Source organism: Asparagus officinalis, chromosome 1, assembly GCF_001876935.1.
Source record: "Asparagus officinalis chromosome 1, Aspof.V1, whole genome shotgun sequence".
NCBI classification, from domain to species: Eukaryota; Viridiplantae; Streptophyta; class Magnoliopsida; order Asparagales; family Asparagaceae; genus Asparagus; species Asparagus officinalis.
In genome coordinates this window covers 112,978,022-113,004,320 of record NC_033794.1, presented here as the reverse complement: position 1 = coordinate 113,004,320, position 26,299 = coordinate 112,978,022, and the positions used below count along the sequence as shown (strand labels likewise).

General features: G+C 35.8%; 2 protein-coding genes across 3 annotated transcripts in view; both read left to right on the top strand.

The window, feature by feature from the left end:
- The window catches only part of LOC109829027 (protein CROWDED NUCLEI 1-like), a 14,338-nt gene extending 2,935 nt beyond the window's left edge, over positions 1–11,403 (top strand). Inside the window, exons 2-8 of one of the 2 annotated variants that reach the window (XM_020396072.1) lie at positions 2,576–2,785; positions 3,521–3,774; positions 3,884–4,154; positions 4,248–4,331; positions 7,146–9,289; positions 9,516–9,753; positions 10,786–11,403. In XM_020396072.1, coding sequence (XP_020251661.1) covers positions 2,597–2,785; positions 3,521–3,774; positions 3,884–4,154; positions 4,248–4,331; positions 7,146–9,289; positions 9,516–9,753; positions 10,786–11,007 — 3,402 coding nt within the window. In that variant the 5' untranslated portion in view covers positions 2,576–2,596 and the 3' untranslated portion in view covers positions 11,008–11,403. Of the gene's footprint in view, positions 1–2,575; positions 2,786–3,520; positions 3,775–3,883; positions 4,155–4,247; positions 4,332–7,145; positions 9,294–9,515; positions 9,754–10,785 lie in introns of those variants that run through there. The other variant, XM_020396073.1, reaches the window with a different exon arrangement.
- LOC109829026 (piriformospora indica-insensitive protein 2-like) lies at positions 21,654–24,387 on the top strand. Its single transcript, XM_020396071.1, has 2 exons — positions 21,654–22,143; positions 23,021–24,387. The coding sequence occupies exons 1-2, from the start codon at positions 21,925–21,927 to the stop codon at positions 24,236–24,238; spliced, it is 1,437 nt and encodes a 478-aa protein (XP_020251660.1). The 5' UTR covers positions 21,654–21,924; the 3' UTR covers positions 24,239–24,387.

Below are 26,299 nucleotides of genomic sequence, written 5' to 3'. Positions count from 1 at the left end.
ATTAAAAAAAAAAAAAAAGCCACTAAATTTATTATATGATAATAGATGGTTGGATTAAATAATATTGCAACATAAATATTTTTCTACTTTCAAATATTAAGTGTTCTACTAACAAATACCCCATGTTACGTGCGTGCTGATGTGAATATACTTTAACATGTGTAAAAAAGCGACTTTCACACTTCCAGTGAATAGTTTTCTAAACAGGCCTTCGTTTAGTTGAAGTTGTTCTTTTTTCTCACAATAGAAATATCAAATTCTGAGCAAAACAAATGTCAGTTACCTATGAGGATTATAGAAATAGCCTTCCAGATATATTTCAAGGAAGAGTAAGAAGTAAGATGAAAAACCATCAGCTGGATCATGTCTTTATATATATATATATATATAATATATATATATATATATATATATATATATATATATATATATATATATATATATATATATATATGAGGAATATGGGTATGCTTGGTACCAAGCGTAAATTTTGTGTTTGGTAGTGAGGTGGCACAATCCCCTCCACTCATTCAAATGGGGGACTACATTCACATGGGTTGAGGAGTGCATGGAGATATGCAACAATTTGAATGGGTGGAGGGAATTATGCCACCTCACTACCAATTATAACTTTTTGTGTTTGGTACCAAGCATACCCATTTCTCTCTCTCTCTCTATATATATATATAACAAAACTTGTGTCAACTTAAGTAGATAGCAAAAAGTTATCCATCAAACTTTTTAGCCACTCATATTGCCTAGGGATCCTTACATGTTATGAAAATATTTTTTATATTAATAAATGAGTGGTTAGGAAGTTTGATGGACATCAACTTAAGTTGATAGGAGTTTTACTCTCTCTCTTTATATATATATATATATATAGAGAGAGAGAGATTAATGGGTATCCTTGTCATAGGAGGGGATTTCCTCCTATGACGCCTCTAAAATCACATGATTGAGCGATATTATGGATGATCCGCTCCGTTGAACTTGATCTACATATTCTAAAACCCCAACACACCAAGTTTGGGGTGAACCCGTCGTCGTTTGACCCTTCATCCACTCGCATCAATTTTAACGGTTTTGAATGAATAGAACTTTTTACATGGCTCGATGGAGGGTCAAACGACGACGGATTCACCCCAAACTTGGTGTGTTGGGGTTTTAGAATATGTAGATCAAGTTCAACGGAGCGGATCATCCACAATGTCGCTCAATCATGTGATTTTAGAGGCGTCATAGGAGGAAATCCCCTCCTATGACAAGGATACCCATTAATCTCTCTCTCTCTCTATATATATATGATACTTCTCTTTTATTTTGATTTATGAAAAATTATTTACAGAATAATAAACATTAAAACATAACACTAGTGGATTCAATACCTATCAAACAAAAAGGGTGTTTAAGTAAAATGACCTACCGGGTCGGATATACCTTAGACTCTAACCGATAACAGACGGTTCTCTTCTCCTCGTAACTCTTTCATCTCCTACAATGGTGCGCTACCAACAAAAGTTCCCTTCCCTTTTTGAAATATATACAATTTTCTCAATCAATCACTTGCACTTTCACAATAATGCTTTGATCTTGACCACAATTTATTTATTTTATCACTTTTGTAACTTCACCTTTACGAGGTCCTCACTTAACTTATAAACGTTGCCTTGTTATGGTCTATGTTACTTAGGTACTTCAATTTGAATCCGTAACCGTACCCGTACTTATAAACGTTGCCTTGTTTAGTTATATCCGCTTTACTATTCTGATAGGATAATGATGAAGTTTGTTTGTTGAAGTAAAATTCTTTAAGAGTATATTTTAATTAGATGAAACCATTACTTCTGTCTCTATTTTCTGTTTAGGTAACTATATACTTTTAATGTTGATTGTGATGGTAACACGAGGTTGTAACTGTATTTTAGCCTTTGAAATTGTGGTATGGATTGAAGATTAATGTCAGAGTAAACCTCTAGTATCATTGGTGTTTATTAGTTATTTATAAAACAGTTGTTCAATTGGTCTATGTTGTCACACATAGCTGGTATTTCGCTGTTCTCTCTTGAGCATTCTTGTAATATTAGGTACAATCATGTTACATGGCTGTATGGACTTCGGGTGCAGAGGATTAAATAAACGTCAACCTCTGTGCAATCCACGTGAAACTTAATTTCTGCTCGGAAATTAATGCAAAAAAAATTCCACTGTTTACCTTGAAAACTCCCCTAGATTCCATGTTGAACACTGTCTACTCTTGGAAAAGTTATAAAGTCATAATTCTCTAAAGAGAAGGGTGAATTTTACATGACTGAGTGAGCTGTAATGTTCTCTATTTTTTGTGTAGCCGTTACTTATTTTTATTTTTTTATCTTTCAATTCTGTATAGGATCTTGATTTTTATTGCATGTGGGATTACTGCTAAAGTGACGTATCACCTTACCGATTTTGGACTGCAACACCTTGACTTTGCTTCTACAGTGTAGTGTATAGTGATATGATGTATTCCTTGTTTGTTTCCTTTCCAATTGTTTCAGATCCTTTACTTTCATTAACTCTTCTGTTGCCCAAGCAGCTCCATGGATATCAGTATCAGATGGGACTTCTCCTGATTGAGAAGAAGGAGTGGTCTTCCAGACATGAAGAAATTATGCTTCGTCTCTCGGAAGCAGAGGAGATATTGAAACGAGAACAAGCAGCACACATTATTGCTATATCAGAGTCAGAGAAAAGGGAGGAGAATCTGCGGAAGGCCTTGGGGATTGAGAAACAGTGTGTTACAGATGTATGTTTATTAAATTATTCTCGTATGTCATATTATATTTATATGCACGCACTTACTCATGCAATAAAAGTTTTTCACTCGGTCAAGCCTAAGTTAAATGCAACCTACTAGTTGGCTTTCTCCATCTATCTTTTCTTTGCAGAGGTAGGATGGGCTGTTAGGCTTTTACAGTCGCTATGTTTTTGTGGAATGCTCTAAATTTTACCATAGGATCTAAAATATATATCTTGCATCATGTAGCTCTACTTCGTTAAGCTGTTTATTAAGTAATGCTTTAGGATGCAAGCTAAATTGTGGATCATAGTTTATGATGATGATCAGCATTATTTTCAAAACTGGAATTCTATAGCCGTTCAAAGTTTATATTCTTAGTTCAATCTCTGTGCAATTTTGATTGAAGGCCTATGTATACGTGTCACACTTGTTAACCTTGCTGGATTCATGCTCTGGTAACTTGTTTCTTGGCTTTGTTTGGTCGCATGGGAGTTTTGATGATTATGATTAGGCTTGTATTATACAAAGTGTTTGTAAGTTTCAATTGCCATTTCTGGGATGAAGATGACAGATTTATAGGCTACCACAGGTAATGTATATGTGATTTTGCATCTGCATTGACAGTACAGATATATAGATCCGACCTCTGTCTATGGTTATTGGCTTCCTTTGCAGTGATGATGCTTATTATTATTTTTCTTTCATTCAGTAACATCATTTCGTTGCAAAACTGATATACAGCTCGAGAAGGCACTACGGGAGATGCGTGCTGAAATTGCAGAAGTTAAGTTTACTTCTGATAAAAAAATGGCAGAAGCGCATGCTCTTGAAACGAGTATTGACGAGAAGCATTTGGAGGTTGAAAGGAAATTGCACTCTGCTGATGCTAAGCTTGCGGAAGCAAGTAGGAAGAGCTCTGAGATAGATAGAAAATTAGAGGACGTGGAGGCCCATGAACGCAAAGTTCAACGGGAACTATCTGCTTTGAGCACTCAGTACGTCTCTTCTTACCCTCGGCTGTGTTTTAGTTTTTCTTCCTCCAATACTGGTAGCTTTCGTACCTATGTTCATCCTCGTTGGTGTTTATAATTTGTCTTGTGACAGACGGAAGAACTTTGAGAAGGATATTGCTGATCGAGAAAACCATCTGCGGGATTGGGAAAGAAAACTCCAGGATGGTCAGAAGAGACTTGTCGAGGGGCAAAGGTTTCTCAATGAGAGAGAGGACAGAGTAAATGATGTAGATAGGGTTCTTAATAAGAAGGAAGAGGAACTTGAAGAAGCAAGGAAAATGATCGACGTCACTATAAATTCTCTGAAAGATAAGGAGGAATCTATTGATATGAGGCTAAGGGCATTAGATTCTAAAGAGAAGGTTGGTTCTTTTCTGATGAGACTTGTTTTAATGTATTGTCAATTGATGATTTTGCTTTGTGCACGCCTTAACTTTGTTTGACTTTGGCATCAGGATGCTACTGGTAAGATGAAGAACCTTGAGAAGAAAGAGAAAGATTTATTGAAAACAGAGGAGAAACTCAATGCTCGTGAACGAGTAAGTATATTTTCTTTGCAGGTTCTTGAGATTAGTTTTACAAGTTCTTTTTTTTAAGTCTTAATCAACATAGGTTATGAGGTCAGGATGAATTTCCTATTTGTAGTGCTATTGAAAAAGAAACTGACTGTTGTAGTCCAAATTTGAAAACTACACTTTGTCCAATTAATCAAGTATGTTATTGTGTGCGCGCCATTCATTCACTTGGAAACTTCATCTGATTACAAATGCATTCTATGTTTAAGAAGTGATAGAGGATTCTTCTTTAGTCCCTTTTTGGAATGGTTGATAATTGGCACTCGGACCATGTATTTGTTAAATCAAACACTGGCTAGCTTCGGTGACCCAGGTCAGGCTATCATTCTTGATCTTTCTGCATACTCTCTGTTAATCAAACATGCCTTTGTGCAATCTATCATGTTTGTTATATGAAACAAGGGTTATGAATAGGTCCACTTGGATTTTACTCGGTCTTTTCCTGCGCATGAACTTACGCTGACATGGCTTAAGCGAGCATTGTGTATGGTGTACCTTGGTAGAATGCTGATGTGGACATGGGTTATACCACTAAGATTTATGTATTGTTGTCATCTATATCACAAAATATCGTGAATATGTGGAGTATTAACTTTTTAGCTTGATAAATGTCTTTTCAATGTTACAATTAGCCTTATGGAGGTCATCTAGCTAAATGATTTACAAATGAATGTCTATTCACGATAAGACTGTAGTTGTATTTTTTGATAAATAAGTACTGAATAAATTCCATAAAGAAGTCAGGTTTCATCTCAATTAAATTCTTTAGGCCTTTCCTTCCAAAATATAGTGGACTAAGTTTTACACATTGTAGAAAATAACGCGTTCCGTAACGCAAAATAGCGCATAGCGTAACGTAGCGCCAGCTTGTCGCTACATAGCACTGGAACAAAATAACGTACGCTATTTTACACAGTGTATGCTTTGTAACGCGTATTCATAGCGCTCCATAGCTTAGGTTAAATTATTCAAGGGTTGAGATTGATTTTTAAAAGAATTTTAATGGTTGTGATTGAGTTTTTTTTTCAAATTAATCGGACTTTGCACTGAAAAACATTAACAAGAGATCAAAGAATTACTAATTATTTTTTTCTAATTAACCAGATTTAGAAGTAATAAAAACTGATACTTTTCTTTCAAAAATAAAAGCTGTAACTTCACTGGATTACCATTAGATGTTTTTAGATTTATGATGTGCTATTACCTATTAGAACTTACTATGATAATGTGTGATGTATATTTTTTTTAACGACTATGCTTCTGGAATGATTGTGGAGGCATACATGGTTGATTTTGTTGTGAAACTGTGATTATATATTGATTTGTGATAGTATTTTTATGATGATATGTTCGAAAACCATGATGATTATTCATATTATTTGATTTTGAATATTATGTATCTATAAAATATTTAAATAATAATAAATTATTTAACCTACCTTAAGAGTTACGCTATTTTGCGTTTTACGTTAACCGGAGGTGAGCGTTACGCTGTTCGTTATCGCTATTTTCAACATTGGTTTTACATGGTCCATGCAAGTCTTATGCTTGCCATGTGCATATCAAGCCATTTTTTCCCCTTTGTGTTGCTTTTGTGCATGTTTTCGCAATTGACATGTTCCTAATATTGAGATTGATTTTTAAAAGAATTTTAATGGTTGTGATTGAGTTTTTTTTTCAAATTAATCGGACTTTGCACTGAAAAACATTAACAAGAGATCAAAGAATTACTAATTATTTTTTTCTAATTAACCAGATTTAGAAGTAATAAAAACTGATACTTTTCTTTCAAAAATAAAAGCTGTAACTTCACTGGATTACCATTAGATGTTTTTAGATTTATGATGTGCTATTACCTATTAGAACTTACTATGATAATGTGTGATGTATATTTTTTTTAACGACTATGCTTCTGGAATGATTGTGGAGGCATACATGGTTGATTTTGTTGTGAAACTGTGATTATATATTGATTTGTGATAGTATTTTTATGATGATATGTTCGAAAACCATGATGATTATTCATATTATTTGATTTTGAATATTATGTATCTATAAAATATTTAAATAATAATAAATTATTTAACCTACCTTAAGAGTTACGCTATTTTGCGTTTTACGTTAACCGGAGGTGAGCGTTACGCTGTTCGTTATCGCTATTTTCAACATTGGTTTTACATGGTCCATGCAAGTCTTATGCTTGCCATGTGCATATCAAGCCATTTTTTCCCCTTTGTGTTGCTTTTGTGCATGTTTTCGCAATTGACATGTTCCTAATATCATGTGTTTTCTCGTACATGTGTTTTCTGGATATAATAACTACTTCATTAAAAAGAAAAAGTCCCATGGTAACTAAACAACCAACAACTATTCAACTGAATCATTCCTTCTCCCTGTTTACCAACCTGGCGATTTAAACGATGGTGAATTTTTGAGAATTTGAATGACAATGAATGCTTCTATTGGCATCTCCTCTAGTTGGAAGTTAAAGATCTATTATTGGTTTTTTTATACTTTTTCATGTGTGTGTACATTTTTTTTAAATTTAAATTCTATATGTTTGTTTTACTACGGTGCGTGTCTGGTACCTGAATGGATTGTCAATTGTAAGATGTATCAGCCCTTTTTATAATACCACTCTGAGAAGTACCATAATTTGGGACTTTCCACTCTTATGTTCATTTTTGTTCCCCACATTTTATTGTGTCATGCACATTTTTTTTGTTCTTCTAAAATACTCCATGAAACATGACTTTTACCTTTACCTCTTTCCAACAGGTGGAGATGCAAAAGCTCCTTGATGAACATAACAGTATATTAGATGCCAAGAAGAAAGAGTTCGAACTGGAGCTAGAGAAAAAGCAGAAATCCTTTGATGAAGAAATAAAAAGCAAACTTCACACAGTTGATAAACAAAACAAGGAAATTAGCCGGAAAGAGGAAAACATTAATAAGAGAGAACAAGCATTAGAGTCTAAAATGGAGAAACTAAAAATTAAGGAGAAAGATCTAGATACCAAGTCAAAAGCTTTGAAGAAGTGGGAGGAATCAGTAAAATCCGACGAGAAGAAGTTGCATGAAGATAGGGAGAAGGTAATAAAACAATTGGAGGAACTTCAGTTGTCCAGAACAGAACTCGATACCTTGAGGGCTGCAGTAAGAGCTGAAGAACAGCAGCTTGTCTGTGAGAAAGAAGGCCTTAGATTGACTAAAGAAGAGAGGGACCAACATCTCCTACTGCAATCTAAACTGAAAGAAGAAATTGAGGAGTATAGCAGGATTAAAGAGTCACTTGTCCAAGAAAGCGAGGCACTGAGAAATGAGAGGGAGAAATTTGAGAGAGAGTGGGAAGCGCTGGATGTGAAGAAATTAGCGCTGGAAACTGAGATAAAGAAGGTCAATGATGAGAGGGAGAGGTTTGAAAAATGGAGACACAATGAGCAGGAAAGATTGAAAAACGAAGATCTTCAGGCAAAAGCAGAAATTGAGAGGCAGTTGGAAGACCTTAGGTTGAAAAAAATAGCTTTCGAGAACACAATGGAACATGAGCGTTTGATGGCTCGTGAAGAAGTTGAAAGGCAGCTGGCTGATGTTGCCCGGGAGCTTGAGCTACGTAAGCATGACCTTGAGATGAATATGCATAAAAAACAGGAAGATGCGGAGAAGAGACTACAGGAAAAGGAAAAGGAATTTGAAATGAAAAGAGAAATTGAAGTTAATAGCATTAATTCCTTAATCAATTTAAATGATTCAAAATTTCGGAAGCTAAAGCTTGAACAAGACCGATTGGAGAGGGAGAAGGAAGAACTCAGTCTCAACAAAAAGAAACTTGAGTCAGGTCAACTCGAAATACAGAAAGACATAGACACGCTTCGCTTGCTTAGCAAAAACCTTAAAGATCAACGTGTGGAATTTGTCAAGGAGAAAGAAAGGTTTCTTGCTGCAGCTGAGCAGTGTAGCACTTGCCACAACTGTGGGGTCTCAATAACTGGATTACAGGTTGTTGGTCTTCAAACTACAGTAGAGGATGTGCTTCTGCCAAGCCTTGCCGATAGCTACTTAGAGGAGCATTTGAAAGGTAAGCAAGCCGATCCATCTCCTCAAGGTACTGCCTCCAGATCTCTTGGGTCAGGATTTCTACAGAAGTGTTCCAGGCTTTTCAGGTTCTCTCCTGGAAAGAATGTAGAGCCCTCTACCGAAGGCCAGATTGAACAGCCTATTGAGTTCAACGAGCGACTTGATATGGTTGCATCTGAGGATGTTACAAATCACGGGGCTGCTAATAATTCTTTTGATGGTCAGCCAGCGGAAATTGGTGATGATGCCAGGGTTAGCAAGGATGCACAAAGGCTAGATAAAGTTGGGGATGAGCCCGAACCATCTCTTGGTGTAGGTGATAATTCTATTGATATTGTGAGGATGTCTGATTATGATGCTAGAGATGCCGAAGGGGAAGTTGCTACCTCAATTGATGGGCAACATGAAACTGAGGGATCATCTCGACCTCCTGAAGATGACTCTCAGCCCCAGCCATCAAAGCAGCGGCGAAGACAGCCAAGCAAGAGAGGCAAGGCTAAAACAGTAAAAAGAACACGCGCTGATATTGCAGTTGTCAAAGATGCCAAAGCTATTCTTGAAGAAACGACTGATTTGAAAGTGGATGGAGAGCCAAAGGGGGATGCAAGAGATTCTCAGCGTATTGATGAAGAAAGCCACGGAGCTTCAGTTCATAATGAGCAAACCAGTGCAAGGCAGAAAAGGCGGCGCCCACAGACATCTGAAATGACTACCAGTGAGCTGGAAGCAGAGGATACTCATTCTCAAAGTGTGTCTGTGGGAGGGCGGCGTAAAAGGCGACAGACGTCAACAACTGGGATGCAGGCCACTGGAGAAAGGCGCTACAATCTTAGGCGTTCTACAGTGTAGGCAATATTCCTCCTTTTGATTGTGCATATGCATTTGTGCCCATAACTTCTGTTTACTTCCCTCTTTTCCCCTCCTCGGGCTTACATATGTAATATATTGATATTGTTGTGCTGTGGTTCACAACATCTCTTCCTCTGTGCTTTTACATTCTTTTGGAGTATTATCAGTATAAAATGTTCTATGTGGTACTTATACAATGTTTTATCCAACTGTTTGCTTCAGTGCTGCAAGCTCAGCTGCAGCAACCCAGGCAACATCTGATCAGGCAAAAGGACACAAAGCCGAAAGTCAGCAGCTTTCACATGATAATGAAATCTCAAAGGGTGATCATGTTGGAGAAGGAACTTCCAAGAATGGGGCTGTGATTTCACCTTCATCTGCTTTTGTTGAAGAAAATAACAAAGTTTCTCACACAATGCAGAAATGCACGACAAGAAGTGTCATGGAAGTGTCATCCAAGGTAATTTCTTTCTTTTTACCTTTTCTGTCTTGCAGTACTCTTCTCATACATAGCATTTAGTTCTTGATATTGGTCCTCTGTTCCTTGCCAACTTCTACCTCCAAATACAAAACTTTGCAGAGGCCTAATCAGCTCTTTACTGGTTTTAAGTTACACAAATTTCCTGATAAAGGAAGTTATTGCAGTTCATTAGTGCCTGAAAACCTTTGAACGCTTGTCTGTGATGATCTTATTATTCACTTATCTGATGTTTTTATATATTGGATTCACATCTTGCATTAAGTTGCTGAGGTTTATCCAGTTATGATGGAATCCTAATAGTAATTTGAGTAGTGATAACTAGACTACTCCCCCCAAACTACTCACACACTACAAAAGAGAAAAGTGTAGGGTCCTTCCGCGACTTTTATCAAAATTGATGACTCATCATATGAAGCCCACACTTCTCTCTCGTAGTGTGGGAGTAGTTTGGGAGAATGTAGTAATTCAATATTTGTTCTGTGTGCCTATCATGTTTCAGCACCCAAAAGCTATGGAAAACAAACATGTTCTCATTTGGAAGGTACCCTGTCTCTGATTCCTCAGAAATCTTGACCTGTTTTTCAGACTATTTTTCATGTCTTACATTGGCTGTGGGCCTTGTGTACTTCCCTAGGTAATGAGGGAAAGCTCTCGGAACCATGTAAAACTGCTTCTGCTGGCTCATTTACAGATACAAAATACTGCATTTAAGTTTTGTTTTATTATTAACTGGCTAAAGGTATAAGTGGACAAATTTGGTTATCTGACCTAACAAGGAATGAGTGATCTTTTGGATATCAGCCAGCTAGTATTATCCCAAATTAATCCATATGCTAAACAATGTGTTGGTTATCTTTTGGTATGAGCCGGTATATGAATTAAACTTTGCATAATTATTTTAAGATTGTCGTTATGATTTGTGGTGACTTTGTATGTGTTACTTATCATTCTTGTTTTATAGAACTCTAGGATTGTCATTTAGGTGTCTTCTGACCTATCACTTTAAAGCAGGAAATGGGAGTTCGTGTGGAGCGTGAGTTTATAGAATCAGTGGACATCAGCGAGAGGATGGAGGAAGACGAGGATGAAGTAGACGGTGCAGCAGCAGTAAGTGAACCAGCGACGCCCTCAGCCACCGAAGACGGTGATGATTTTGATGAAGACGACGACGACGATGTTGGGAAGCATAATGCTTCAATAGGGAAGAAGCTATGGAAGTTCTTCACAACTTGACGTCTGGATTTTGCGGCTTCCTATTAATATTTTTTCTCCCCACTCTGACTCCTTTTAAGTTTCTAACTTCAAAAAGGTTCTTTGTGTAGTCATTATGTGTACTAATTTGTTGGAAGAGGTGGATTTAGGGTTGGATGTATCATTGAGGGATGTATTATTAGTAATTAGTGTTCGCTACTTGTAATTTTTTTTCCATTAGTAACGTAGCTTATGAAAACCTTGTATCAGTATCAGGTGGATCTAGGTTTATTTACAGGCCGCCTCGTGTCATGTGTAGTCTGAAATCTTGTCACGTCGGGTAAAGCTATGGTTATGGATCTAATGATCATTTGTATTGTAATCAGATGAGTAATTGATTTTCTTTTAAGTTTCTGGTGCTCCGTTAAATGTTGTGTTCCGCCTGGCGTCTAGTTCAATTGGTGCTGATGAGTTTACATGAGCAATTTTTGTGTTGGCATAAATTTTTTACTGTTTATCTCAATTAACTGCACGATGATGCGTTTACCTCTGTTGAAATTGGTTTGTTTTGAATATCTAGCTATTTTAGATTTAGTGAACTGTTTTGCCTTTCCTGGTGGTCAGTGGGATGACAATGTTGACTGGAAAATGACGGTAACTGGAATCACCGTATGTGCCATTTCAAGTCAGCAAGAGAGAGGGATTTAGAGCAGTTTGATATTGCCTTTTTTAGGGTGTTTTATGCCTATTTTTTCAAGAAGCAATAAATAGTGGTGTTTACTGAATTTTTTTGGCATGTTTAAATGAAACTGGTTTTGTTTTTAAGAGGGTGCTTTCATAAGTGACCAGAGGATGCTTTTGAAAGTAGCTTTTGTATTTTAGTTTTTTTTAGATACACGTATCCTTCTTGTATCTTTAACTAATAATTATTAAATCTTTAATTAATAATTATTAAATATATCTCTACTGAACACTTTTACTTTTTAAGTAGTTTTTAATATTTGATTACCAAACTATTATTTTTAACAGCTTATACAAGTTTTTTTTATAAGTTGTTTTTATAAGTAACTTATTATAAGCTCTAGCATTACTAGAGTGACATTCACTACTCTCAATTGAAGATGGTGAGCGTATTACTCATTTAGTAGATATCACTTCTAAAGAAATGAGGTACTGCAACTAAATATATTTAAAGTAGGATTCATAATTTAGCATGAGAACTCTGGACGGTTAGAAATTATGTTACATTTAAATTTGTTTCGAGGATACAGATAATATTGAATTTTTATTTTTGTAATTTTCGATAAGCACTGTGATAATAGTGTAAATAGTACGAAAATATTCATTATAAGTTTTATTGATGGTCCATAAAAGTCAGCAATTTTAAAGCATAACAATGAGATTTGTCTTACTTACTGTGCACGTATGCATAAACTTGAGCAAAGAGTATATACTTGTTTGAACTTCCTCTTTCTCTTCTCTATCAAATGGCACAAACCAAAGCCCTCACAATGGATGCTAGAACTGCATATGCACTATGACATTAATATAAAGTAAACTAAAGAAATGATGTAAAATAATCAATAGGCTAAACTAAGGAATCATAGAAAATTCATATATGAACTCATTGCCTTAATTGATTTCAATACTAATATGATTATGATTTTATCTTAGATATTAATATAGAAGGTGACATATGCAGGTAACTAGAGAAAATAGGAAAGGCTTCATGATTCAATAAAACCCATAGTGCAGGTGTATTCTTATTCTTACAATAACTCTTTGTAGCTAATAATGAAGATATATACAAATGAAGGAGAAATGAGAAGCAAACTAGGGTCTCCTAAATTCACACCCATATTATGATCATGAGAGTATTGATTGAACAAACAAAGAGACAGAGAGCAAATATTTATTGTCAGAGGGGCGAGAGAGAGAGAGAGAGGGAGAGGACCACTGTATATGTAGGGCAGCAGCAGCAGCTACACCATGACTAGCTAGGGTGGCAGCGTTTAGGACGTGGCTTTTTTTAGCACCTGGACCGCCCTCTAGAGAGAGAGAGAGGGAGAGGACCACTGTATATGTAGGGCAGCAGCAGCAGCTACACCATGACTAGCTAGGGTGGCAGCGTTTAGGACGTGGCTTTTTTTAGCACCTGGACCGCCCTCTGCCTTTGAAACAAGAGTATTCCCCCCCTCCCCTTACCCACCCACCCCACCCACCCCACCACACACAACCCCTCCTCTCTTCTCTCTCTCTCTCTCTTCTCTCTCTATCATATATATATACATTTTATTATATAGTATATCATATATATATTATATATATATATTGATATTATGATAAAATGGATCCCTAATAATATGGAATGACTAAAAAGTTTGTCGTGAAAACTAGTATTTCACTTAAAGTTGAACAAGTCTTTGCGCTCTATATATACTATTATTTCTGGGCAGTATGCTTCTGGTACCCGAACACAAAAAGTCTTATGTTTTCGGTAGTGAGCTGGCATAATCTCCTCAACTCATTCATACTTGTTATTGCATATCTCATGCACCCCTCAACCCCCGTGAATGTGGCTCACCTTATTTGAATGAGTAGAGGGGATTGTGCCTGATCTTACTATCAAACATACCATTTCATTATAGTATATATATATATATATTATATATATATATATATATATATCATACATTATAATATACTATATATATCATATAATATATATATATTATATTATAGAGAGAGATGAGAGATCAGAGAGAGAGAGATAGAGAAAATTGTCGACGACTTGAGTTACCAGTTGCCTCAAAGCAACTTGGTAGTTGATGTGACCTCAAGATCTTTGTTCCCTACATCTACTTAGAGTTGATGAAGGCGTGATGAAACTCTTCTTCGACGGTGTGATGTAGGGGGCAAGATTAAGCCACATCACACCAAGCGTTCTCCATTTCTTCATACTATTATATATATATATCATATATTATTATATATAATATAGAGAGAGAAGAGATAGAGGCAGAGATGAGAGAGATCTGAGAGGAGAAATCATATGGGTATGTTAGGTACAAGCACATATTTTGTGCTTGGTAGTGATGTGGCAAATCCATTCCACTCATTTAACATGGGGACCACATTTTATAATGGGTTGATGAGTTGTTGTGGATATACACATATTTAAGATGAGTGGAGCGAGTTATCCACCTCTACTTACCAACATAAATTTTTGTCTGGGCTACCAAACTACCCATTTTTTTCATACTTCTTATTATATATATATATAGTATATATTATATATATATAGTAATATATATATTATATATTATTATAATATATTAATGGGTACTCCTTTTATCATAGGATTGGAGGGATTTCCCCTCCTTATCGCTTATGTGGCACATTCATCACTCATCCTTATAAGTAGGCCACAAATCCCCCACCAACTCACCACACTCTCCTACTTTATGATGGATGGTAATCGGATTTTGTGTCACATTAGCGTCTAAGGAGGAATCAACTCCTATTTGACAAGCGATACTCATTAATTCCATATATATATATATACTATATATACACAGATGGAGAGAGAAGGCGGAGATGTATACACAGAGAGGAGAGAGAGAGAGGAAAGAGAGACTTTCCCGACGAGAGAGAGAGATGTTAAATTTGTCTAGCTTGAGCATATGAGCTATGGGATATTTATATATATATATATGTAGATATGATGCTGCTGGGATTATTTTGGTGTCTACCAAAGGAAATCTTAGTGAAGTCTATATATATACTATATATATACTATATCATATAATATATATATATATATATATATACTTATTAGTATAGTATTATATCATTATTATTTTATATATATTATATATATATGAAAAAATTGTTTCAGATGCCCTAAAACCGAACTTCTATTGTCCCCCAACCCCTTACTTTCCATATATGCTGCAGCCTACCTTCAAAAAATTACGTCCAGGCCCCTCCATGTCCAAAAACCTCGGATTTTGCCCTCCCTTCACCTCTTCCTCTCCTCGTTGCGCCGGGTTCCCCCTTTGCCTGTCTCCTCGCGGCCGCCTCCCTTCCCCGCTCCGCTTCCCTCCCCCACCCCCACCTCCTCCCCTCCACATGATGCTCCCTCCCCACTGTCCGCCTCCCTCCCCTTCCCACACGCGCCCCCCCCCCCCCCGCGCGCTTCTGCGCGCAGCGCTAGCCTCCCAACATCGTCGCATCTCCCTCGATTTCGCCTCCCTCCCCCCTACAATCCCCTCCCACTACACTCCTCCCCTCCCCGCATCCCTCCCCCTACACCTCCTCGCCTCCTCCCTCCGCGTGCTCTGCCCCTACTACCTTCCCTTCCTCTTCCTCCGGTCCCTTCTACCCCCTCCCGCTCCGCCGCGGGCCATCACGAAGAACTTCGCGTTTGGGCACATTAGTAAGAGTTAACATGTTAGCTGCCAAGACGTTAACATGTTAGTTATACATATCGTTAACATAGTTAGCAGTAATGGTTACATGTTTTAGTGGCAAGAGGTTAACATGTTCAGTTAATAATAGTTAACATTTGTTTAGCAGTAGAGTTAAACATGTATTAGCTTGCAAGAGTTAACATGTTACCACAAGAGTTAACTCCGCTGACATGGAAAGAGGAGGATTACATTGGTCGATTTAAACTAGCTAACATGCTCTAATTATGAGCTGCACTATCTAACTCAAACTGTGTTGGCATAAGCCTGGAAATCATGATAGGAGGGACCTTGGGCGCATATTTTTCAAAAAAATGGGCTAAAAACACATTAAAAAAATAGTGAGGGGTTGGGGCATATTGAAAGTTTCAAATTTGGCGGCTTTGAAGCAATTTTTTTCCATATATATATATATATATATTATATATATATATATACTTTTATATTATATATGTATACTTATATATAGAGAGAGTAGAGATGAGGAGACGGAGGGGAGATGAGATGAGAGGTGGAGGAGAAACTTATGTCACTTAAGTGGACGAGTCCACTAAGTTTTTAGTGCATTTGATGATCAACTTAATTGAGTACATTGTGGATGATCCGCTTCCGTTTAAACTTGAATCTATATTCTAAAACCCAACACATCAAATTTGGGGTGAACCCGTGCGTGTTTGACCTTCATCCACTCGTATTCAATTTTAACGGTTTCGAATGAAATAGATTTCGTTACATTTGTGCTCCGACAGTAGCGAGTCAACCACGACGGTGTTCACCCCAAATTTGGTCGTGTTCGTGGTTTATAGGAATATGCTAGATCAAGTTCAACGGAGCGGGATCATCCACAATGTCAGTCAATCAAGTGAATCATCAATGACTAAGAAACCTTATGTGGACGTACTTAAGTACATTAAGTTTATATAGTTATATTATATATATATATTTATCTTTATATTAATATATATATATATATATATATATACTATATATACTATATAATATACATATATATATATACTATATTATATATATTATATATATATATTATATATATATAATATATAGAGAGAACGACGAGAGGAGAACAGCTGTATGATTGCCCCGTCTGCATTCGCACGTTACACTCATTGCTCGCTACGGAGAGAGAGATGAGTGGGGGTGGATGTTAATTTCTAGTAAGATCTACTGCAGCTGTGGGATATTTTGGTGGCATCTACCAAGCAAATCTTAGTGAGTTGAAAGTAACATAATTTTAGTTTTGTTATATTTGAGGTAATTAATGTGATTTGAATCCTCTTAAATAATATACAACTAACGTTTAAAGGATCAAATTTTCCTACACATCACATAATGAAATTGTTCAATAATATGCTTGAGACTATGACGCAGCGCAGAAGTAAAACCTCGGAATCCACCAATGGATGTTCTCTGAATCCACAAAGAACTTCGAATCCACGAAAAAATAATAAAAGAGAAATTTTATTGATGAAAAGTTATTATCTTTTGGGGTTACATGACTCTTCTTAAATAAAAAAATAAATAAGATTCCTAATAAGACTAGAATTACAAAAAAGTAGAAAGTATCAAATCCTACCCTAAAAAGACTCCCTATAATAGAGGAAATAAATCATGGATCAAAATTAAACTTGTTTCCTAATCTAATTTAACTCTAACATTAAATTTATTTCCTAATCTAAATAGACTCAAACTTTATGACTAAAAATAAACTAAAAGCTGATTATTTTCGGATTTCAGCCAAAACTGAGTATTGTTGATGAGATTTTAAAAATATGACAATCTGTTTGGCTCCGTTTCGTCGAGATAGACAATTTATATATATAATATGTCAGAATCCTCCTTCCAGGCCGGAAGATATGATTGTTTTTTATTCAATAATATCATAAATCTGTATTTAGCTCGTGATTGTCCGAATTCTCCATGAAATTGTCCGTTATGCGTCCTACATCAGACTAACTCATATTGCTTTTGAGTCTACTAAGCTTGTTTATTCATAAATCTAAGATAGTGTCTTTGATTCTTATAAGAAGTTTTCTTTTCTTCCAAAAATAACTCACGTTGTTCATAAGTAAGCCCAATTATTTTATCCACGATCGAAAGTGGCATTGCTCTAAAGTGAGGGGATGAGATTGCCATAGTATACAATCACATCTTCAGAGTTATGATACAGTGAAAGAGACTTTTAGACGACGTCATAACAATCCAAGTTTAAATCTAATCAGACGTACATATGACTCAAATTAAAAAAAAAGTTAACATTTGTCCAAAATAACTCTGGTTTCGATCCATCAGAATGACCCTCAACTTGTATAAATATGTTAAGAGCGTGAAATCACCCTTAACCCTCATTGAGGTTTGAAAACTTTCATGCAAGGGAAGAAATTTTAAAGGGATACAACAAAGACATCGACTTTTTCAAATGATTGGCAATGAGTCAGATTGTTACCATTAACTATGAGACATCATAATAAATTCTTCCTTATAATTGATTGGTGGCGTGTAACTGAGGAAGATACCAAATTAATTTCAGCACCATTAGACATGTCCTTTTAAGAGCTATATGCTTTTTAATGACCTAAAAGGTAAGAGTGAAAGAGATGCACACACGAAAAAGATGGAGTTGGGGGAATCACCTAATACTTTCAACAAGTTTATTGCATGTCTAACCATAATTGTACTCTTATGATCCATCACTTATGCAAAGTACATCATGTGCTCAGCGTACCCTAAAATTCCAAAAGAATTCAATGCATGCTCTGCTTGAGCGGTTGGATTCCTACTTAATTCAGTTAAAAGCAAGACATCAGATTTCCTACCCAACATTTTCTAACACATATTGAAAAGAACTTCAGAATCCTCCTATTATAGGTAAACAAGGAAGAAATTAATCATATTTTTAATCATAACCATTTAGCATTTAATGAACAATTATGATTTATATCTTTAGTAAAATGTAAAAATTAATTAATGCCATTCTATGAAGAATGAATCACAATTGTCTACATATTATCAAATGACCATGCTTGAAGAAGTAATACTGATACTTCTATCCAGATCCAAAAAGAAAAAGGAAATCATCTAGATATAATATTGAATAGATTTGGTCATAATTCACAAACTTGGAATGGAGATCCACCAAAGTTCAAAATCTTTCCATAATAGAACCCATTTTAAAAAAAAGTAAAAAATCATTAATGGCACAAAAGATAGGGAGGAGTTATGGCCAACATGCTAAACATTCCCTTATGCATGCATCAACATGCAAGTCACATGCAAAGGGAAATGGTCCCCTCAAACCAAATCTCAGAACACTAACTAAGGCCCCATCACTCTCTCACATGCTCCCCACTTTCAAACCCTCTTAATCTTCTTTTTGACATACTAGTATGTCATACGTGCATTATGATACAGTTATAAATTAACATATGTTATTAAATTAGTTTTTAATAGTAAATTTATAATTTAAAAATTAAGTTTTAGGGGGTTACCTGAAAATAGAAAAAACTTTAGGGATCCACTCTAGTATAGCATCAACATAAGTTTCCTATGAAAAAAATGACTACCAAAAAGTATCCTTGTGGTCCAGACTCCGCACTTTTTATGTAGTGGTTTGTTTTATATTATAAATTTAAGGATATTTTAATGTTATCTACTTTCTTATATTGTTAAATTAAGTACACATCATTTTTATTTAACCCTCAATATCTTGTAATTAAACTTTCCTATTGACTCTTTATCTATTCAAATAATTTGATTGTCCATCCTCCTATATTTTTTTTTCTAGAAGTTACTCTTTAGTGCTCATTCTATCCTTTCATGGGAGTCCAAATCAAAATAGTTAGCTACTATATTAGCACACTATACAGAGTTTGTATAGTATTAGGCATATTTCTATGCTATAACTACAAGTAAGTTCTTCATTCTTCTAAATAAAGAACATGAAGAAATTATTGGTCAAATATTTCTCATATTTAACTTAGTCAATACTAAAATTGTGTCTTTCTACATTCATAAAGAGGCCTTTGCATAATATAATCTTGGTTAGTTGCTCTAAAACATTATCTTTCATCATAATATTGTATATGCATAACTATATTTTCGAGCTGGATAGTGGTTATGTAAAATAAAATTAAGAATAAGCGCTTAACCCAAAATACGATTTCATGGGAACCCAAAAGTTGTCACAAGATAACTAACATGATAATTAGTGTTTGACCACAAGAATAATTTCAAGGAAACCTCATTAGAACCACACAAACTTTAATACTTATAGTTACTATGAATTATTAAAATTGAGAGGGTATAAAAGGAAATCAAAAGTTTTAACATGACAATTCTCTTTTATAGTAGTATAGATTAGCCCACAAAAGATGGAAAATTAAAAATCAATAGCATAAAAAGATTGACATTTTTTATATAAGAAGCCCCAAAAATACAAAAGAAGTGAGGCAGATTTAAATGATGTATAGAGGTTAGGGGTGCATTCGGTCTAGACACGGCTCGAATATGATCCTTATCATATTTATACCCGTTTATCCATTACAGATTCATATCTATATCAGCTAAAATCAGATATGGATATGGATATACACGAGATGTGTAAGCGGTATGCATGCAGATGCAAAATGGATATGGAAAAACTAAATAATATTGAAAAATAAAGTTCATATGATAAAAAAAGAGTTCATTAATATGTTCGGTATATCCAAAAAACTAAGATTGGACATCTTGATCATCAATATTAATCTCAAATTCATAATCTAAGGATCAAAACTATTGTGACAGTATGACCAATATGTATTCAGATATGGATCCAGATATTTCATTACAAAACTATATCCGTAACTATATCCTATTGGTTATAGACTTGAGTAACTATATCTGTATCCTAACAGATATAGTACGGATATTTTCTCGGATACGAATATCTCTAATAGGGGTGTAATTGTACCCCTCAAAATTTATAAATTGTATATAAATTCTAATAATATTTACAATTTACCTCCATAAATTAAAAATATTGTATTCCAGTCTATCTAAAAATAATAAATAAGTTAGTAGCAAATTAAATTAACCCCGGGAAGAGTAGAAGCTTATTTAACTTTTTAATAATCAAAGTCTAATAGACTCAATGGAGCTGATAGAATATATCAAGTGAATTATAATATTTTATTTTTATTTTTAAATAAAAATATGTTTATTATCCATCTTTTAAGAAAAATTTTCTGAATTTACCCCTCAAACATATAAGTAACCGAGTGAACTCTTTTCAGTTGTTAATGCTCTCATATTATGGTACCCATTGTGGGTCACCCAAAAGTAAGTAAAACTTAATTACTTCTATTTTTTGAAGTTTTTGCGAACTACATTTCAATCACTTCAGTCTTCAGCATTTCTTTCACCACTGCAGCACTGCTCTTGCTGAACAGTGACAACGAAGATTTATATCTTTTTGATATAGATATACAGGTATCTTAGTACTATTACCATTATTACTCACAGCAAAATTTTTGGGCGATGGTGTTAATTTTTTTTTTTTTTGGGCAATGGTCTTTTAAAAAAAATCCTTCTGTTTAATGTAGGAGTTGAATACTCACAGCAAAACTTTTGGGCAAAATTCACAAAACCCCTCATGCTTTGTTATTCCCACTAAAAACACCAAATAGTTTCCCTACATAACGCTCAAAGTGATTGATGAGCCTTGCCGTCATTTTAGAAGTTATGTGAAAAAAATCAAAGTATCGGGGGTTTCGAGGAAAATGCCCTATAGTATTTGGGTTTCTTAAAATGCATCTTAACTTTTTACCTTATTTATTTATTTTATTGATAAATGATAATCTATCTGGGAATCAAACACAATATCTTAACCTTTTATCTTATTTATTTATTTCATTAATAAATTATAATCTATATCGGAATCAAACACAAGACCCCTGACCCCGAGAATCATATTAGAATCTTCTAACCGTTCGGGATTACCGACATTAGATTATTTTTTATGCTATTTTGATATTAAACAATTTAAATGTGTTATCCAGAGAAAATGTTCCAATATATTAAGATAATATAAAAATTAAAATACAGTGTTATGGTATCTTATTTCAGTCAACTCAAACACATTATATCCTAACAGTCAATTCACCATCTCTTTCAGCTCTGCTATCTTTCTACAGTGCATCTCCTTAACTCTCTCTCTCTCTCTCTCTCTCTCTAGTCTCTCTTTCGTTCCACTGGACCTTAGAAGGTTCCCCAACACCAAATTTCCCTTCCTTTCTCAGTAATAACAACAAAGCCAACGAAAAGAGCCCCATCTCTTACTTCATTTCCATAACTATTCCCATTCTCTGCTCCCCTTCGCTCCTTTCAATGCCACCCCACTTTCAAAAGCACTTCTGATACGAGACTCTTTGAAGCCCATCTGCTCTATTTCTCTCCTCCCTTGAGTTCTCAATCTCAGAGCAGAAGAGCTCGAATGGAGAAAACTAAGGCGACCCAACAAGTCGCTTCCTTCCTTGTTGCGGTCCTCCTCTGTTTTGATACTGGACTTTGTGATTCAGAAATGAGTAGCGTTGTTGCTCCGATGGAGGGAGGGGAGAAAGAGGCCTTGTATTCTGCGATTGAAGGATTTGTGGGGGACTGGTGGAATGGCTCTGGGCTTTATCCTGATCCTTGTGGATGGACTCCGATACAGGTATCAGGTTTTTATTTTTAAAATTTTAAAAACTTGTTCTGATTGGTAGTGTAATTTAAATTTTTTTATTAAGTTTTATGTTTATTAATGATACTTAATGCTGTTGTAATGAAATTTGAGAGATATTGTTTGTTTAGTTCATGTGGGTATCTAGTGATTGTGCAGAGTTGCATGCTCCCATGCTCCCAAAATTTGAAACTTTTTATTTTTTGGAGTTATGTTTTTTTTTTTTGATAGGGTGATTTCTAGTTGGATTTGAAAAGGTATTAATTTGTCAGTACAGTTAATAGCTAGTTTTCAGATTGGTTATCCCACTTAATGTTATATAAAAATTTATTGGTACAGCCTAACTAGCTTCAGACTCATCAATAAAAATTTGTTGGTATTTTGAAATTTGACTTTTTTTGGGCAACTTTGAGCTTTGTATGTGCTCTAGTGTCTGACTTAATTCATGTGGGCATCTAGTGAAGATGCATGTTCTCAGATTTTATAGCTATGTGTTCACAAGGAAGAGTACAGCTTTTCGCTATAGTATGACTTTTTATATAGGTCTGCTTACAGAGATGGTGATCTATTAAGTCAAACTGCAGGTTAAAATTTTAATGTGAGATACAAATAAACTTAAAATGCTGATGTGAGTTATATCGACTCTTTTGATTCTATTGCTATGCTCTAGTACTAAAGACCAGTCCAGCTCGAGTTACATTCTTCTTTCTCCTGTGGTGCTACAAAAGTTTTGGATGGTTAAGCCAAATCCTACATAAAATTTTCTATTGTAAATATTTCAAGTTTTGGATGATACCTATGCTTTTATCTATAAAATTTCTCTCTATTATTCTCCTTTTTCTTTTTAACATACTGGATTTCTTGAACACAGGGAGTCTTGTGCGATTTCTTCGAAGGGTTATGGTACATAACTGGCATAAACATCGGTCCTGTGCTCGAAAACTCTCTCGAATGCAGTCAAGATGCAAATTTTACTCCATCCCTCTTCAATCTCAAGCACCTAAAGACCCTCTCTTTATTCGATTGCTTCACCTCTCAAAACACCACCATACCTTCTGTCAACTGGAACAAATTATCATCTAGCCTGGAAACCTTAGAATTGAGATCAAATCCAAGCCTCATTGGCAAAATCCCAGTTGGGTTTGGCCAATTATCAAAACTTCAGTCATTAGTACTCATCGAAAATTCATTATCGGGTGAAATGCCTAATGAACTTGGCTATTTAGGCAATCTCAAGAGGCTTTCACTTGAAGGTAACAAGTTTTCAGGCAACATCCCCTCGTCTCTTGGCCACAACTTGAGTGATCTCTTGATTTTAGACCTTAGTAGAAATTATTTAACTGGGTCTCTCCCTTCATCACTTGGAAGCTTGACTTCACTATTGAAGTTGGATTTAAGCAACAATTTGTTACATGGAAGCCTGCCAAATGAGCTTGGCAACTTGAAGAAACTTACATTGTTCGATATGAGAAGCAACAATTTATCGGGTGGGCTAAGCCAATCTCTTCAAGAAATGGTCTCACTGCAAGATTTGCTTCTTTCCGACAACCCCAATATTGGAGGGAATCTTGTTGAGTTTAAATTCAGTAGCTTGATTAATCTGACTAACTTGGATTTATCCAATATGGGTCTCCGTGGAATCATCCCAGAGTCGATTTCTAAGCTTAATAAGCTTAGATTTCTTGCCTTAGACAACAATTATCTCTCTGGAAGTGTTCCTTCAAAGCTGGAAGCTTTGCCTAGTCTCCGAGCTCTTCATGTCAACGCGAATAATTTAACTGGTGAGCTTGAATTCTCTGAAGAATTTTATACAAGGATGGGGAGGAGATTTGCTTCATGGAATAATCCGAGTCTTTGTTACAAAGTTGGGAAGGTTTCTAGAGAGAATGCTCCTTTTGGTTTGAATGAGTGCAGGAATGAAAAGGATTATAACGTTAATTCGAAAAATAAAATTGAGGAAGAAAACCCAGATGAGAATTCAAGATTTATAGCTTCAGTTGGGCCGTCTGATAATTCAGTGAGTGGGTTTTGGGGGGTGGTTCTTGTTCAAGATCTGGTGGTTGTGTTCCTCTTGGTTTTGTTGTTGTAGGCAGGGAGGAAAAAAGAACAGGGATGCAATTAAGTGAAGGGGGTTTTAGTCATATAAAAAATTTCAGTTTTATGTACAAAATTTATCTTTTGTGATCATTTTGTAACAGAGGGCTTGATCAGAAGATGACAAATGCCCAGTTTGGCACATTTTGGACGCAACTAATTAAACTTTCTATCCGAGCGCATTCTCGTAATTAAGCCACCTGGAGATTAAGTATATAGGGTCTCCTTGTCTAAGCCCACTTTTGGCAGGAAAATAACCGCGAAGCCCTCCATTGAAGAAAATAGATAAATTTGCAGTAGGGACCCCCCAATATATGTTGGGCAAAATATCAATTGTTGTTGAAAATTGTGTCGAGGAACCAAACCAATTGCCGATCAACAATGAGGACCAAAACCAGCCAAGATCAATGCATACACAAAACACCAATTTTAACGTGGTTCGGCAATTGCCTACGTCCACGGGGTAAGAAGGGGATGAGGTTTTCACTAATAGAGAAGAAGAGTACAACTTGAGATTACAAATCATCCACGGGGTAAGAAGGGGATGAGGTTTTCACTAATAGAGAAGAAGAGTACAACTTGAGATTACAAATCACTCGAAGAGGTTTTCACTAATAGAGAAGAAGAGTACAACTTGAGATTACAAATCACTCGAAGGAACAAACTAATCTTACCAACAAAGCTCTTAATCTCTCCAAATAAACCCTAATCAAATAGCTCAGAAAATACATCTTTGCTGTGCTCCAAATATCCTAAACTCTTGCCTTAAGAAACCCTAGAACGTGTATTGGTATTTATACAAACACCAAAACCAAATAAGAACAGGAAACCAAAACCAAATAAGAACAGGAAACCAAAACTGGGCTTTGACCCGATTGGCGGGGGGCCCCCCCCCCACAGAGACCATAAATCGCCTACAGGGTCTGGCGGTCAACCGTGGCGGTCGACCGCGCTAAGTCCAGGCACAAATCCTGGATCCGTGCACGATCGCGGTCGACCGGCCTTGCACCGCGGTCGACCGCGCAGCTCCCAAACAGAACCCTGAACTCTTCCAACACCTGTTCTTCACCAAACTTCTCGCTGTTTCTTCAATATAACCCGTTACATAAACTGAGGAGGAAATCTAGGACAAAACCAAAACTTGTTTTAAAAAGGACCAGAGTCAAAAGCTTTCCTAATGTCGTCTTTAAGCACAATTCTAGGGGTAGTAGTCTTTCTTTTATAATGTTTAAAAAGGCCATGAGCTAGAAGAACATTGCTAATTAAGGATCTTCCTTTTACAAAAAGCAGTCCGGGCACATCCTGAACAATACGAGGCATAATTTCCTGTAATCTAGCAGCTAGGATCTTTGATATGACCTTATAGGAGAAATCAACACGTGGTATTGGTCTAAAGTTACTCACCAAGAGTAATTGGTGAGTGACAACAATTATCTATTTTCTGATTTTTTTTTTTGAAAAGAACTCCAAATTAAATAGCAGAACAGAAATCATCCTCAATAATAGGCCAAGAACTCTTGGAAAAAAAACTTGAAGAATAACCATATCAGGGCCAGGCGCTTTCAGATCAGAAAATAGAAAAAAAACTGCCTCAGTGATTTTCTCCTTCGTAATTGACTGCAAAAGATCATTATTCTGCATGTCAATATATAGATGAAGTATTCCCAAATTCCCAGACGTCATTATTGATTGGTGAAGCAGAGGAGGCAGAACCCAAGAAGAGATTGATAATATCCAAACTATTTCATCAGCAAACATCAGAAGGCTCTGTAAGCTTTTTAACACCAGCAGCACTGTAGATGGCAAAGATAGAATTACGCTGATATCTAGCTTTCAAGATGTAAAAGTAAGAGAGAGAGAGAGAATCTTGGGTAAATTTCCCTTGAATTGAATATTGAGTGTGCACATATATTTATACAAGTAGAGGAGTGTGAGGTTTGTTCTCCCAAGCAATGTGGGACTAAAACCCACTACAATACACTATTATCAACAGCCCCCTTCAAACTCATGTTGGATCAAACAAAGTGAGTTTGCGTACAAGAAACTGGAACCGATG